General features: G+C 48.4%; 1 protein-coding gene across 2 annotated transcripts in view; it reads left to right on the top strand.

Annotated features, from left to right (window-relative positions):
- PTPA (protein phosphatase 2 phosphatase activator) overlaps positions 1-16,600 on the top strand; it is a 416,046-nt gene that overhangs the window by 90,924 nt on the left and 308,522 nt on the right. For both annotated transcript variants that reach the window (XM_078646251.1, XM_078646252.1), the window contains exon 3: positions 5,678-5,764. In XM_078646251.1, coding sequence (XP_078502377.1) covers positions 5,678-5,764 — 87 coding nt within the window. The remainder of the gene's footprint in view (positions 1-5,677; positions 5,765-16,600) is intronic.

Here is a 16,600-nt window from a genome sequence, read left to right as displayed (position 1 = left end):
TTCTCTGTTAAAGCAGCCAAACTATGGAACTCTTTACCTCCCAACACAAGATCCACCGACAACCACCTTATCTTCAGAAAACTACTCAAGAATTGTCTCTTCCCCACATAAGCACCATGCACACACAGAAATTTACAGCATATTCCTCTGTATATAAGCATTTATTTTAACTATAGAAATGTACCTATCTCTGTGTATTGCTTTGTATAAACATCAGGAATAATTATGTTGTAAATGAATACATAAAAATCATACTTCCATTGTGCATCTATGGACTTTCCATGTGCTCGGATCTGTGTGATTGTGACGCTTCTCCTGAAAAAGCATATCCAATGCACTACCGTATTTCTCATCCTTAACCTCTATCAGCATCTTTAATCTATATATGCTTACCTCCTCTATGCATCTATATACTTTCAATGTACTTATGGATCTATATATTTATAACTTTCTTCTAATTTAGCATTTCAAATGCACTACCCTAATTCTCATCCTATACTTCTCTCAATATATCCTCTGGCCCAACCTTCTGACTCATCTCAAACTTCTTTCTACTACTCTTTCCAATGCTCTACCCTATCTCTCACCGTATACATCTATCAATATATCCTCTACATCCACTTTCTCTCATTCATCCGAAACCCCATACCACTACTATGATCCCCAAAATAACCCTTCTAGACTCTCTCCTACTCTACCCCTCCTTTCATCATCTGACACCTCTTTTACTATACCGATCCCCCCCCAAAACAAACCTTTCTAAACTCTTCCCTCTGACTCGTCCCCTCCAAAACCCCTTTTTACTCATCCAAAAGCCCTCTCCTATGGCTATGACCTCAAAATAAATAAATAAATCTCACTCGTCTGTTCCTCCACTATCCTTTTCAATCAAATTAACAGACTAACATGTTCACTTCTCAATTTCCATTTTCCACTATACTAATTCAGCATTGATCCTACTCGCCAATGAAGCGCTTCAAAACCCCAGTCAAGGGGTAGCAAGCCCTATATAAATACAAACCTCTTTCCCTCTTCTATCCCGCAATCTACCCTTCTCTATCCAAATAACTGAATAACATATCCACCACTCAAATTACTTCATACTTCACTATACTAATTTTCAACGCTAATCCTTTATGGGTTCCAGAGTAGCGTCCTACTCGCCAGAAAAGCGCTTCAACGCCCATCAGGGGTAACAGGTGCTACATGAATACAAACCTTTCTGCCCTTCTAACCCTCTGCTATCCTTCTCACGCCAAATAACTGACTAATATCCACCACTCAAATTACTTTCATATTTCACCATACTAATTCAGCACTAATCCTTTATGGGTTTCCGGAGTAGTGTGCTTCAACACCCCTTCAGGAGTAACAAGCGCTATATAAATACAAACCTTTTTTGCCTCTTCTATCCTTCTTTTATCTTTCCTAATCCAAATAACTGACTAACCTATCCACCACTTAAAATGTACTTGCATGTTTCACTATACTTCCCAACACTAATCCTCTATGGGTCCTGGAGTGGCGTGCTACTCGCCGAAAAAAGCTCTTTGGCGCCTTTTCAGGGGTAGTAAGCGCTATATAAATGTAATTACAATTACAATACATCAATTTTAATACTTTAATAAGAAAAAACTGACAGAAAATTATGACTGTCAAAGACTACCCTTGCCTGTTCCTAGAGCATGCTATCCTGTGACGAGGGGAAGCCCTGCGCGGTACACAGGACTAAGGGACCCCGATAGTCTGTCAAGATCTGCTCTGGGACAAAGAAAATGACTACAGTTTTTTCACAGAGAAAAGGAATAACTCGAAGAACCACTAGCCCTTCTTGGTCAAACACAAGGTACACCTGATATCCCAGATCCAAATATTTTTCCATAACGTCCGAATCGCTCCATGTATATCACCCAGGGGCCAAGCGTACCCTCCGTGTCACGTCCAGCGGTCCAACCCAACAGCACCTCTCACTTTTTTCAGATATTAACAATGTTAAGAAACCGGTAGCACTGCGAAAACAGTTTTAGACTAACAAATAAAATTGAGGTGCTGGCCCTATATCACACCCAGGGCCCATACATCATCTGTGTCACGCCCAGCAGTCCAAGCGGTGAAGCATCAACCCTGTATCAAAGCCAGTGGACAAGCGTACCATCTATGTCACACCCAGTGGTCCAAACGACAACCAGTTTTCATCTTTCCTAGCATGCTTACTATTGATAAAAGGTGACCTCCGTGAAAATGCCTCCAAGGTCTTCTTGCGACTACTAAGTTCAGACACATAAAATAGATAACCTGCCAGATTTCTGTCAGTGGCATGGCGCTCAGGGTACATTTGTGCACTTTTTACTAGTTAGCCAAGCACCAAATGTGGGAACTAAGGATCTGATGTTGTCTCTTACCCACTAACGGCGGCTTCAGGACAGACCTCAGCCCTGCGGATTCTGCTGAACTTCCAATCAATTATGGTGTCTGGTCACCTTCCTTGCTGCGCAAATGTGAATCCGTCTGGGAGGGGCCCCCTTCCTCCTCTGCAATTGGGTCCGCGGTACCAATCCCTCCTATGTGGCGCACCAAAATGTTGCTTGAATGTGAATTTACCTTGAAAAAACAAAGATGTTTGGCAAAACAAGAGTAGTTGGTTTGATTAAGAAGTGTGGCTCAATGGTTAGAGCGGCAGACCCTGATGCAGAGGTCTAGCCCGGGACCAGGGTTCAATTCCCCGCCTCGGCGGGTCTTGGGCTAAAAATTCCACGGACCTGATAATTCTCGCCTCGGTGCCTAGTCCAATCATGGAGTCCCACTCTGCAACTCTGGGCAATAGCTTGCTTAATCTCCACAACGGCCCCCACAACGCTAAGGATGCCTGGCCTCCACCTTGGGGGTGCCCAGGAGTGGACACCTCACAGGGAAAGCGAGGATGGGTTCCACAGCGGTATTCGTACAAGCGCCTTGAGACCCTTGCGGGTGAGTAGTGCGCTATACAAGTATCAATTTACATTTTACATTAAATATTTCGGCCGGGAGCACAGTTACAGAAACGGATCTAAGGACTGTCTCAAAGTATAATCAATCTGAACAAGGTTTTATACACTTCTTTTAGTATCATAAAGTACTTCCAATGATCTTTTTTTGGTAAAAGAATGCGGAACTATTCTGTGCAGTCATAAATAAGGCCCCCGATAGCAAATGAGGGTGGGCATCGACCTTGCGTGGACACAATGGGAGCCAGTGGGTAACCTGTCCAGATGTCCGCCATGAGAAGCGTGCGTGTACTGTGTGTGCTGTGCCCTGATTGGCTGTGTGTTCCTAACTACATGTGGCATCTGACTTAATGGTGTTTTGAGGAATGCATGCACCCCTCCTGCCATTTGTGCTCTATTGGGGCCAATCTCCCTGGACCATTGTGGTGTCGCTGTGCTTATCTAGTGGAGTGATCTGTTGGCGCATTTGTCTGCCGGCTACTTGCCACCCCACCTGTGACCTGTCAATCAGTAACCTCAGGCTTCGGTTACAGAGCTTGCCTAACCACGTACGTCTGAGTCAGGATTGAGGGAGAGTTCACGTTTAGCGACTTTGATAATAGTGATGCGATTTAGTTCTTGTATGTGAATGTATCATTGTGGACATTTACTTTTCCAATATTAACAGGACACCGGCATTCGGCGGTTTTGTTGACCGCGCCCGTTCAACAGGCTAAACATAACACCTGGTAAGAAAGACTAGAGCGTGACCGCTAAATGCGGCACTTTTCAAAGCTTTGATATGAGCATAGCAAAAAAGATTTCCGCAGGTAATGCTACCACAATAGAAACCAGCCTATGGACCCCTTCAGTTAACGGAAGAGGTCTCTCTGGACACATCTTGGGAACCTCCACTAATTTTGAGAGCCAGGGGTCTTCTTTAGCTACGTTTTAAAGTCATTGTTATAGATTTTTACAGTTTGTAAACAATTGATTTTGTTATTTCAGGGCTCACTTCTTGTTTTACCATTGAGGCTCTTTTGCATGACGTCACTTTTCACCAAATATGCTAATTCGATGTCATGCTCAACAGTTGTGAGCTCTGTGTTTGGTTTTATTCCAGAGTTGTGGATCTTGAGTCTGCCACACAAGGGTCTTCTGTGGCAATACATGTATAATCTGCTCTAAGACCAAGAGGCCTTCTTTCAGTGTCTCCTTTGAACCCCACTCTCGTCCCTAGGAAGTGATTCCGAAAGCTTCTTCAGAGGTTCTCGCAAGGACCCGCTGCTTCTGTGTAACCACCTTCGTTTCTCCACGTGTTATCTATAAAAACAAATGTTCATGAGGCAGATATATCCGGCTGCTGTAGGTCACGCAGAGGAGATGAGAATTGCTTGGGATTCGTCCACCCAACCTCTGCTACGGTTTGAGATCGGTGACCACAGTAATCCTGTAGGAATCGCATGTTGACCACATCCACACAGTACACCTTGTTTATACCCATTACAATTGGAAACATATCTTATTCCTTTTATGTTTTTTTGCAGGAGGTGCAGAATTGTAATTTTTATGTTAATAGTTTGGGGAGAAGAGTTTTTTTTTGTGTCTCAAACCAAAGCTGCCTCAATCTATCTGCCTTGACAATAGCAACAAGTATTTGCAGAGCCAATAGATGATTTAGATTCAATGTGCCAAGTCATGCAGTGCTGGGACATAAGATGGAGACACACAGAAGGGCACCATCAGGAGTGTCCAAAAAGATCTGTAGCTTTAAAATAGTCCCTCAGGGATTTCAGCGCAAGAATACACTAACCGCCAACGTTAGGTGAAAGGTCAGAACTTCACTGAACTGAGCCAGGACATGATCAACAAAGTCTGAAGCCAATGATGGAAAGGGACAGACCCAAATCCCACTCCATGAATATTATGAGCAGTAGGTCTGTTTGGGAACTGGTCTGTCAAAGACAGGATCTAAAAAGGGGATCAGTGACTTTCCTCACTTAATCTCAGCCACTAGTGATTACTCAGGCTGCATTTTAGCCATCTTTTTTCTGGCCTGTCGAGTCCAGACTACTAGGCCAGGTCCCCTAAATGCGAACACATTGCTTCTGTCCAGCAGCTTCTGCTAGGATCCAGAAGTGACTGCTGAAAGAGCTGGCTCTTTTTTGCTTCTCAGGATCATGCTTCAGTCTCGAGAGGCCTTGTCTGAAGTGGTGCAGTACCCATTCCTGCAGTCAGTACTTTTGAATCCACAACCCCTGAAGGAAGCCTTCTTGGCACTACACTCTCTTGCTGCTTCACTGATTTGTATATGTGTATTCTCGCTTCCCCATGGCTTCATCACTCTGAAACAAATTATTTAGAAAGTTCAATTGGTAGACGAGCTTTGCATGCAGGCGGCTGATGAACGATTGAATATACGTCAAGACCAGAAGCGTTTAGAGCAAACCCCTTTTCCACTTTATCAATGCACCAATTATTTGTAAGTCGTGCAGGAATGAAGCAATAACTAACCCCACATGCATAAGTCGACCTGAGCTTGTGTCTTTAGTTACTGCTTCATTTGTACCTTCCCAGTGTTGTACTAGTTCTGTTTTGGAATGTATGTTGAAGAGTTAAGCTAGTTAGACAATGGTGTAAGCCGTGTCCTGGCCTATGTGTGGTATTGAGAAGGATGGTCTCTGAGCTAACTGGTGGCCCGTTTCTCTTCACAGGCTTACGCAGAGTACATTGGCTTCATCCTTTCCCTGAACGAAGCGGTCAAGGGCAAGAAGCTGACCTGTGAATACAAAGTCTCTGAGGTAGGTTGCAGGTGAGGGGTGGAGGGCTGGGTACCATACTGTCATCCTCCCCTGTTCATAGACGAATGGCGAATGGAGTTCTGGGGACCATACTGTCATCCTCCCCTGTTCATAGACGAATGGTGAACATAGCCAGCATTACCCTGTGAATTGGAGGAAATTGGGTTTAGATTATTCCGGGGTACATGACGAGTGGGGTATCATCCTTGGGAACATTATCGGCAGCCTAGTGCCGTCCTCAGGGAGTGCTAGTGGGGGCACTCAAACCTAACTTTGAAAGTCATTCTAAGGGTTGAGCCTGCAGTACTGCCACCCTGCCCTTCAAGGCTCTCTGAAAGTCATTCTAAGGGTTGAGCCTGCAGTACTGCCACCCTGCCCTCCAGGAGGTTCTCAGAAAGTCATTCTAAGGGTTGAGCCCTCTGTACTGCCACCCTGCCCTTCAAGGCTCTCTGAAAGTCATTCTAAGGGTTGAGCCCTCAGTACTGCCACCCTGCCCTTCAAGGCTCTCTGAAAGTCATTCTAAGGGTTGAGTCCTCAGTACTGCCACCCTGCCTTTACGAGGCTCTCTGAAAGTCATTCTAAGGGTTGAGCCCGCAGTACTGCCACCCTGCCCTTCAAAGCTCTCTGAAAGTCATTCTAAGGGTTGAGCCTGCAGTACTGCCACCCTGCCCTCCAGGAGGTTCTCAGAAAGTCATTCTAAGGGTTGAGCCTGCAGTACTGCCACCCTGCCCTTCAAGGCTCTCTGAAAGTCATTCTAAGGGTTGAACCAGCAGTACTGCCACCCTGCCCTTCAAGGCTCTCTGAAAGTCATTCTAAGGGTTGAGCCCTCAGTACTGCCACCCTGCCCTTCAGGAGGCTCTGAAAGTCATTCTAAGGGTTGAACCAGCAGTACTGCCACCCTGCCCTCCAGGAGGTTCTCTGAAAGTCATTCTAAGGGTTGAACCAGCAGTACTGCCAACCTGCCCTTCAGGAGGTTCTGAAAGTCATTCTAAGGGTTGAGCCTGCAGTACTGCCACCCTGCCCTCCAGGAGGTTCTCTGAAAGTCATTCTAAGGGTTGAACCAGCAGTACTGCCACCCTGCCCTTCAAGGCTCTCTGAAAGTCATTCTAAGGGTTGAACCAGCAGTACTGCCACCCTGCCCTTCAAGGCTCTCTGAAAGTCATTCTAAGGGTTGAACCAGCAGTACTGCCACCCTGCCCTTCAAGGCTCTCTGAAAGTCATTCTAAGGGTTGAGCCTGCAGTACTGCCACCCTGCCCTTCAGGAGGTTCTCTGAAAGTCATTCTAAGGGTTGAGCCTGCAGTACTGCCACCCTGCCCTCCAGGAGGTTCTCTGAAAGTCATTCTAAGGGTTGAACCAGCAGTACTGCCACCCTGCCCTTCAAGGCTCTCTGAAAGTCATTCTAAGGGTTGAACCAGCAGTACTGCCACCCTGCCCTTCAAGGCTCTCTGAAAGTCATTCTAAGGGTTGAGCCTGCGGTACTGCCACCCTGCCCTTCAGGAGGTTCTCTGAAAGTCATTCTAAGGGTTGAGCCTGCAGTACTGCCACCCTGCCCTCCAGGAGGTTCTCTGAAAGTTATTCTAAGGGTTGAACCAGCAGTACTGCCACCCTGCCCTTCAAGGCTCTCTGAAAGTCATTCTAAGGGTTGAGCCCTCTGTACTGCCACCCTGCCCTCCAGGAGGCTCTGAAAATCATTCTAAGAGTTGAACCAACAGTACTGCCACCCTGCCCTTCAAGGCTCTCTGAAAGTCATTCTAAGGGTTGAGCCCTCTGTACTGCCACCCTGCCCTTCAGGAGGCGGTCTGAAAGTCATTCTAAGAGTTGAACCAGCAGTACTGCCACCCTGCCCTTCAAGGCTCTCTGAAAGTCATTCTAAGGGTTGAACCAGCAGTACTGCCACCCTGCCCTTCAAGGCTCTCTGAAAGTCATTCTAAGGGTTGAGCCTGCAGCACTGCCACCCTGCCCTCCAGGAGGTTCTCAGAAAGTCATTCTAAGGGTTGAGCCCTCTGTACTGCCACCCTGCCCTCCAGGAGTCTCTGAAAATCATTCTAAGAGTTGAGCCCTCTGTACTGCCACCCTGCCCTTCAAGGCTCTCTGAAAGTCATTCTAAGGGTTGAACCAGCAGTACTGCCACCCTGCCCTTCAAGGCTCTCTGAAAGTCATTCTAAGGGTTGAGCCCTCTGTACTGCCACCCTGCCCTTCAGGAGGCGGTCTGAAAGTCATTCTAAGGGTTGAACCAGCAGTACTGCCACCCTGCCCTTCAAGGCTCTCTGAAAGTCATTCTAAGGGTTGAGCCCTCTGTACTGCCACCCTGCCCTTCGGGAGGCGGTCTGAAAGTCATTCTAAGGGTTGAACCAGCAGTACTGCCACCCTGCCCTTCAAGGCTCTCTGAAAGTCATTCTAAGGGCTGAACCAGCAGTACTGCCACCCTGCCCTTCAGGAGGCTCTGAAAGTCATTCTAAGGGTGGAACCAGCAGTACTGCCACCCTGCCCTTCAGGAGGTTCTCTGAAAGTCATTCTAAGAGTTGAACCAGCAGTACTGCCACCCTGCCCTTCAGGAGGTTCTGAAAGTCATTCTAAGGGTTGAACCAGCAGTACTGCCACCCTGCCCTCCAGGAGGTTCTCTGAAAATCATTCTAAGGGTTGAACCAGCAGTACTGCCACCCTGCCCTCCAGGAGGTTTTTCTGAAAATCATTCTAAGGGTTGAACCAGCAGTACTGCCACCCTGCCCTTCAAGGCTCTCTGAAAGTCCTTCTAAGGGTTGAACCAGCAGTACTGCCACCCTGCCCTTTAGGAGGCGGTCTGGAAGTCATTCTAAGGGTTGAACCAACAGTACTGCCACAATGCCCTTCACGAGGCTCTGAAAGTCATTCTAAGGGTTGAGCCCTCAGTACTGCCACCCTGCCCTTCAAGGCACTGAAAGTCATTATAAGGGTGGAACCAGCAGTACTGCCACCCTGTCCTTCAGGCGCCTCTCTGGAAGTCATTCTAGGGGTTGAGCCCTCAGTACTGCCACCCTGCCCTTCAGGAGGCTCTCTGAAAATCATTCTCGGAGTTGAACCAGCAGTACTGCCACCCTGCCCTTCAAGGCTCTCTGAAAGTCATACTAAGGGTTGAACCAGCAGTACTGCCACCCTGCCCTCCAGGAGGTTCTCTGAAAGTCATTCTAAGGGTTGAACCAGCAGTACTACCACCCTGCCCTTCAAGGCTCTGAAAGTCATTCTAAGGGTGGAACCAGCAGTACTGCCACCCTGCCTTTCAAGGCTCTGAAAGTCATTCTAAGAGTTGAACCAGCAGTACTGCCACCCTGCCCTTCAAGGCTCTCTGAAAGTCATTCTAAGGGTTGAACCAGCAGTACTGCCATCCTGCCCTTCAAGGCTCTGAAAGTCATTCTAAGGGCGGAACCAGCAGTACTGCCACCCTGCCCTTCAAGGCTCTGAAAGTCATTCTAAGAGTTGAACCATTAGTTCCCATCCTAAAAAAACCAACCTGGATCCAGACAATCCCAGCAACTACAGGCCTATTTCTCTCCGGCCTGCGCCAGCTAAGATCTTGGAAAGACTGGCACACTCCCAGTTGTCGAAATACATTGAAACCAATGGTCTTCTCCACGACTCCCAGCACGGCTTTAGATCGGGCCACAGCACCGAGTCGGCCCTTATTGAAATGGCCGACTCGGTGAGATGGACGCTTGATCAAGGATCGAGGGCGGTGTTGGTGCTGCTGGATCTATCGGCAGCATTCGACACTGTCTCCCACAAAATCCTGCTGGAAAGACTGGAGGACCTTGGGCTGGGCGGCACTGTCCTGAATTGGTTTTCATTCTACCTTTTGGACCGCACGCAGCAGGTCTTCACACCCCCTTTCTCCTCTATGGCGAGACCACTCAAATGGGGGCTCCCACAGGGCTCTTCTCTGAGCCCGCTCCTTTTTAACTTGTATTTCACCCCTTTAGCCAAGTTGATTGCACAAACAGGGATCAAATCTACTTCCTACGCGGACGACATCCAGCTTCTTTTCACTTTCGACTCCCATTCCGCCTCTGCTTTTGATCCTTTGAAATCTTGTCTTAGGGACATCTCGAGCTGGATGGATACCAATTCCCTCCGGCTTAACGCCGGAAAAACAGAGATTCTTTTTTTCAATACACCTTCCCCCCTGGACTCTAGGATACGGTGTCCAGAAGACTTGTGCCAAGCTCCCATCCCTAAAGACTCGGTGAGAAACCTCGGAGTCCGCTGGGACACTCAACTTAGCTTCAAAAATCAGGTGCAAACAGTAGCAACCTCCTGTTTCGCCAAGATTAGAACCATAAAACGCCTCATCAACTACCTGCCGGCAGACTGCCGTAAGACTGTGATCCAGGCCCTGATCATATCCCATCTTGATTATGCCAATGCCCTCTACCATGGCATCACAGCGGGCCTCTGCCACAAACTCCAGACGGTCCAAAACGCCGCCGCCCAGCTGGTTGATAGAATCCCGGCCAGACACCATATCACTCCTCATCTCCGTAAGCTACACTGGCTGCCCATAGCAAAAAGATGTGTGTTCAAAGCCATGACAATGGCCTTTCGAGCTTCAAAAGGCAAGGGATCGGCACACCTCAAAAACACCCTTCGACCTTCGACCTTATGCCAACTCCAGGACTCTACAGTCCAATACCCTCCATTTCCTGGAAACCCCCCGTTTTAAACGATCTCGGGCAGGTGGCAAAACCTTTGAGGTTTGTACCTTCCAGTGTTGGAACAAACTCCCATTAGCCTTACGCACTTGTCAGAAAGAATTAGTCTTCCGTAAATCCCTGAAAACACACCTATTCCCCTCTTAAACCTGGATATCTGCCCCTCGGACCTCTCTTTTTTTTTCAGAGTTTCAGCGCCGGGACGCCCCGTTGGGGCCGCTGCGCGCTCTACAAAATTCTCAACTAAATAAATAAATAAATAAACCAGCAGTACTGCCACCCTGCCCTTCAAGGCTCTCTGAAAGTCATTCTAAGGGTTGAGCCCTCAGTACTGCCACCCTGCCCTTCAGGAGGCTCTGAAAGTCATTCTAAGGGTTGAACCAGCAGTACTGCCACCCTGCCCTCAGGAGGTTCTCTGAAAGTCATTCTAAGGGTTGAACCAGCAGTACTGCCACCCTGCCCTCCAGGAGGTTCTCTGAAAATCATTCTAAGGGTTGAACCAGCAGTACTGCCACCCTGCCCTTCAAGGCTCTCTGAAAGTCATTCTAAGGGTTGAACCAGCAGTACTGCCACCCTGCCCTTTAGGAGGCGGTCTGGAAGTCATTCTAAGGGTTGAATCAACAGTACTGCCACGATGCCCTTCACGAGGCTCTGAAAGTCATTCTAAGGGTTGAGCCCTCAGTACTGCCACCCTGCCCTTCAAGGCACTGAAAGTCATTATAAGGGTGGAACCAGCAGTACTGCCACCCTGTCCTTCAGGCGCCTCTCTGAAAGTCATTCTAAGAGTTGAACCAGGAGGACTGCCACCCTGCCCTTCACGAGGCTCTCTGGAAGTCATTCTAGGGGTTGAGCCCTCAGTACTGCCACCCTGCCCTTCAGGCGCCTCTCTGAAAGTCATTCTAAGAGTTGAACCAGCAGTACTGCCACCCTGCCCTTCAAGGCTCTCTGAAAGTCATTCTAAGGGTTGAACCAGCAGTACTGCCACCCTGCCCTTCAAGGCTCTGAAAGTCATTCTAAGGGTGGAACCAGCAGTACTGCCATCCTGCCCTTCAAGGCTCTGAAAGTCATTCTAAGAGTTGAACCATTAGTTCCCATCCTAAAAAAAACCAACCTGGATCCAGACAATCCCAGCAACTACAGGCCTATTTCTCTCCTGCCTGCGCCAGCTAAGATCTTGGAAAGACTGGCACACTCCCAGTTGTCGAAATACATTGAAACCAATGGTCTTCTCCACGACTCCCAGCACGGCTTTAGATCGGGCCACAGCACCGAGTCGGCCCTTATTGAAATGGCCGACTCGGTGAGATGATCGCTTGATCAAGGATCGAGGGCGGTGTTGGTGCTGCTGGATCTATCGGCAGCATTCGACACCGTCTCCCACAAAATCCTGCTGGAAAGACTGGAGGACCTTGGGCTGGGCGGCACTGTCCTGAATTGGTTTTCATCCTACCTTTCGGACCGCACGCAGCAGGTCTTCACACCCCCTTTCTCCTCTATGGCCAGACCACTCAAATGGGGGGTCCCACAGGGCTCTTCTCTGAGCCCGCTCCTTTTTAACTTGTATTTCACCCCTTTAGCCAAGTTGATTGCACAAACAGGGAACAAATCTACTTCCTACGCTGACGACATCCAGCTTCTTTTCACTTTCGACTCCCATTCCGCCTCTGCTTTTGATCCTTTGAAATCTTGTCTTAGGGACATCTCGAGCTGGATGGATACCAATTCCCTCCGGCTTAACGCCGGAAAAACAGAGATTCTTTTTTTCAATACACCTTCCCCCCTGGACTCTAGGATATGGTGGCCAGAAGACTTGTGCCAAGCTCCCATCCCTAAAGACTCGGTGAGAAACCTCGGAGTCCGCTGGGACACTCAACTTAGCTTCAAAAATCAGGTGCAAACAGTAGCAACCTCCTGTTTCGCCAAGATTAGAACCATAAAACGCCTCATCAACTACCTGCCGGCAGACTGCCGTAAGACTGTGATCCAGGCCCTGATCATATCCCATCTTGATTATGCCAATGCCCTCTACCATGGCATCACAGCGGGCCTCTGCCACAAACTCCAGACGGTCCAAAACGCCGCCGCCCAGCTGGTTGATAGAATCCCGGCCAGACACCATATCACTCCTCATCTCCGTAAGCTACACTGGCTGCCCATAGCAAAAAGATGTGTGTTCAAAGCCATGACACTGGCCTTTCGAGCTTCAAAAGGCAAGGGATCGGCACACCTCAAAAACACCCTTCGACCTTATGCCAACTCCAGGACTCTACAGTCCAATACCCTCCATTTCCTGGAAACCCCCCGTTTTAAACGATCTCGGGCAGGTGGCAAAACCTTTGAGGTTTGTACCTCCCAGTGTTGGAACAAACTCCCATTAGCCTTACGCACTTGTCAGACAGAATTAGTCTTCCGTAAATCCCTGAAAACACACCTATTCCCCTCTTTTACCTGGATATCTGCCCCTCGGACCTCTCTTTTTTTTTCAGAGTTTCAGCGCCGGGACGCCCCGTTGGGGCCGCTGCGCGCTCTACAAAATTCTCAAATAAATAAATAAATAAACCAGCAGTACTGCCACCCTGCCCTTCAAGGCTCTCTGAAAGTCATTCTAAGGGTTGAGCCCTCAGTACTGCCACCCTGCCCTTCAGGAGGCTCTGAAAGTCATTCTAAGGGTTGAACCAGCAGTACTGTCACCCTGCCCTTCAGGAGGTTCTCTGAACGTCATTCTAAGAGTTGAACCAGCAGTACTGCCACCCTGCCCTTCAGGAGGTTCTGAAAGTCATTCTAAGGGTTGAACCAGCAGTACTGCCACCCTGCCCTCCAGGAGGTTCTCTGAAAATCATTCTAAGGGTTGAACCAGCAGTACTGCCACCCTGCCCTCCAGGAGGTTCTCTGAAAATCATTCTAAGGGTTGAACCAGCAGTACTGCCACCCTGCCCTTCAAGGCTCTCTGAAAGTCATTCTAAGGGTTGAACCAGCAGTACTGCCACCCTGCCCTTTAGGAGGCGGTCTGGAAGTCATTCTAAGGGTTGAACCAACAGTACTGCCACGATGCCCTTCACGAGGCTCTCTGACAGTCATTCTAAGGGTTGAACCACCAGTACTGCCACCCTGCCCTTCAGGAGGCTCTCTGAAAGTCATTCTAAGGGTTGAGCCCGCAGTACTGCCACCCTGCCCTTCAGGAGGATGTCTGAATATCATTCTAAGGGTTGAGTCAACAGTAATGCCACCCTGCCCTCCAGGAGGCTCTGAAAGTCATTCTAAGGGTTGAGCCCGCAGTACTGCCGCAGTTGACCGCCTCTTTCATAAGCGGAGTGATAATTATCTTGTCGTCGAACGAGCCTTCTGCTTGGCGCCACTGCAAGTGCAGTTGCTCTTGGAGCGGGGGCATTCAAAGCCTGCAATGCGGAATTAATGGAATGCAAGATGAGATTGATCCTAGGAGAGATTTGTATAGGCGAACAGACAGAGACCGCCTTGTTTGTACTCGACTGGCGGAGGACATCAGTCTTTTCTGTCTCTCTTCTGATGGAAAAGCCTTGCAACAAGCTGTATCTAGAATGGCCCCCAGAAACTTGGCCGACCTGGAGGGATTGAGGACTGATTTGTCTTTGTTTAGCTGAAGTTCCAGATGCTTGAAAAGGTGAATGCAACTTTCGACTGCTCTTGTAGTTGCCTGAGAAGATGATGCTTTCACCAACCAATCGTCTAGGTAAGGGAAACCTTGTAGCGATTGTTTTCTGAGAAACACTGCAACTGGGGCCAGTACCTTCGTGAATATCCGTGGCGTGGATCTGAGTCCGAAAGGCAGGACTTTGAATTGAAAGTGGCTCCTGGCTACTGTGAAGCGTAGAAACCTTGTGTGGGATGGGTGGATAGGAACGTGAAAGTATGCGTCCTCGAGATCCAGAGTGGCCATGTAATCGCCTGGATTGAGAAGCCGCAAAATATCTAGAAGGGATACCATCTGAAACTAGAGTTTTATGAGATAAGTGTTGAGCTCCCTCCGGTCTAAGAATGGGCGCCATTTTTCTTCTGTCTTGCGAACGAGGAAGAACCAGGAATAGAATCCTTTGCCTCGTTGGTAAAGAGGTACATGTTCTATAGCGTCTTTGAGAAGCAGCTGGTGAGCTTCTAGACGTAGAAGGTGTAGATGTTTGGATTTGGTGTCGAGAGGGGCTCTGGAGGGTGGAAGGTGTTGAAACTCTTACGTGTGCCCAAAACGGATGATATTCAGGACCCACTGGTCTGACGTGATGATCTCCTAGTTGTGGAGGTATTGTGATATCTTGCCCCCCCAAGAATAACCTCTCCCTCTTGCTCCACAGAAAGGCACACTCTGCGGTATTGCAAAGTCCCAAGGGACATTGCCGTCTCTGCGTCCTTCTTAATATCCTGCAGCGCGTCGTCCACATGCTTTCCAAAAAGCATTTCCCCATCAAATGGTAAATCTAGGATCTTATTTTGAACATCCGGGCGAAACCAGGTGGCCCAAAGCCAACCCTGTCGTCTAAGGACAGCCGCACCTGCCAAAGCACGGAAAGCAGTAGTAGCAATGTCCATGGCACAATCGATGTTCTCTGAAGAAGAGCGCTCTCCTTCCCCCAGGATCTTCTTTGCGTCAGCCGTAGATCCCTCCAGCAGTTGGCCCACATACGGAGATAAATCGCACTACATTTGGCGATCATATCGTCCCAAAATTGCTAAGGCATTGACAGCCCTGACAAGGACACTAGACATTGAAGAGAACCTCTTTCCTCCATTATCTAGTCGCCTACCCTCCTTATCCGATGGTGTGGTAAGGGGCGCAGACGGATTTTTTTTTACTTCCTTTGGGCCGCTTGAGAGATGAGAGTCCGGCTTGGGTTGGCCAACCAGACGAGCGGGACCATCCTCTGGAGCCTTGTATTTCTTCTCCAGCTGAGGAAGAACGGTGATGACGGTAGCTGGGGACTACATTACCTTTATCCCCTCGCTCCATATATGTTCCACAATTGGGATAGAATGGACAGATTTTCTGTACGGCTCCTTAAAATCATAAAGAAAGCATTACAATTGTACAGAAGGTAGAGGAAGATGAAACTGTTTGGAAGCCCTTTCCATCTGATTATGGAAACCTCCAATGTCCGCTGGAGGAGAAGCCACAGGATCCGGTGATGGTGACGCAGGATCCGGAATGACGTAGTCTTCCCGTTCCCTATCTGGATTTGTGGCCTGTTCTATGCTCTGGTCATCGTCTGATGAATCATCATGCTCTGTTACGATATTCTGGTGACGTTCCATTGGTTCCTGGTCCGGAGGTAGAGGAAGTTGAGGAGTCACCGTGTCAGAAGAATAGGTTGGAGGTGGCGGTGGAGGCACCTACACTGATTGTTGGTCAGAGAGTTGCGATGGAAATCTCCTCTTATAATCCAACAACATGATCTGTAAATGATTAATAAGAGACGAAGGCATGGCTACCATGCCCTGCTGCAACTGTTCTTGAGGTCTAGTTTGTGGCCGGTATTGTTCTTGATCCATAAAATCCTCCTCAGAGTCTGAGTCCTGGTATTTTACCCTTAATTGAGATGGACTGTATGCATCCCCATAAGGACCTTCATCTTCATCTGAAAATTCCTAATCCAAAAGAAGTGCAGGAGGTAGTGGTATCACTCTCCTAGAAGATGTAATTTCTGGTGTAATTAGGTGTCTTTTTATCGAAATGTCCACTTTTTGAATCGTTGATGGAGTCGTCGATGAAGGTTGGACCGTCAACGACGATGGAATAATCGTCGACGGAACTGTTGACGAACTCGTAGTCCGTACCATTGTAGATGTCCACATCGACATTGTCGTCACCGTCGACACCATCATCGACGTCATCCTCGTCGACGTCGAAGTAGTCATCATCGTTGACGACAGTGTAACTGGTACCTCTTGAAGCGTCGTCGAAGTTGTCGTAGACGAAGCTTTCGTTGACTGGCCCGTTGACGGAGCTCGAATCCAAGTCAGGTGAATCTTTGATGCCGTCGTCGACGTACCCGATGATGCCGTCGTTGACGGATGGATTTTCTTCTCAGATTTTCCCTCTTAAGGCACTGAAGCTGGTTTCTTGAATAGCTTTGTTTTCTGAGGTGGTGGAGGTGAAACTGAAGGCCCATGGCTCGTCTTCTGACT

Source organism: Lissotriton helveticus, chromosome 5_1 (genome assembly GCF_964261635.1).
Source record: "Lissotriton helveticus chromosome 5_1, aLisHel1.1, whole genome shotgun sequence".
In the NCBI taxonomy this organism is placed as follows: domain Eukaryota; kingdom Metazoa; phylum Chordata; class Amphibia; order Caudata; family Salamandridae; genus Lissotriton; species Lissotriton helveticus.
The sequence above is the reverse complement of the archived record's forward strand: the minus strand, read 5'-3'. Positions and strand labels throughout refer to the sequence as shown.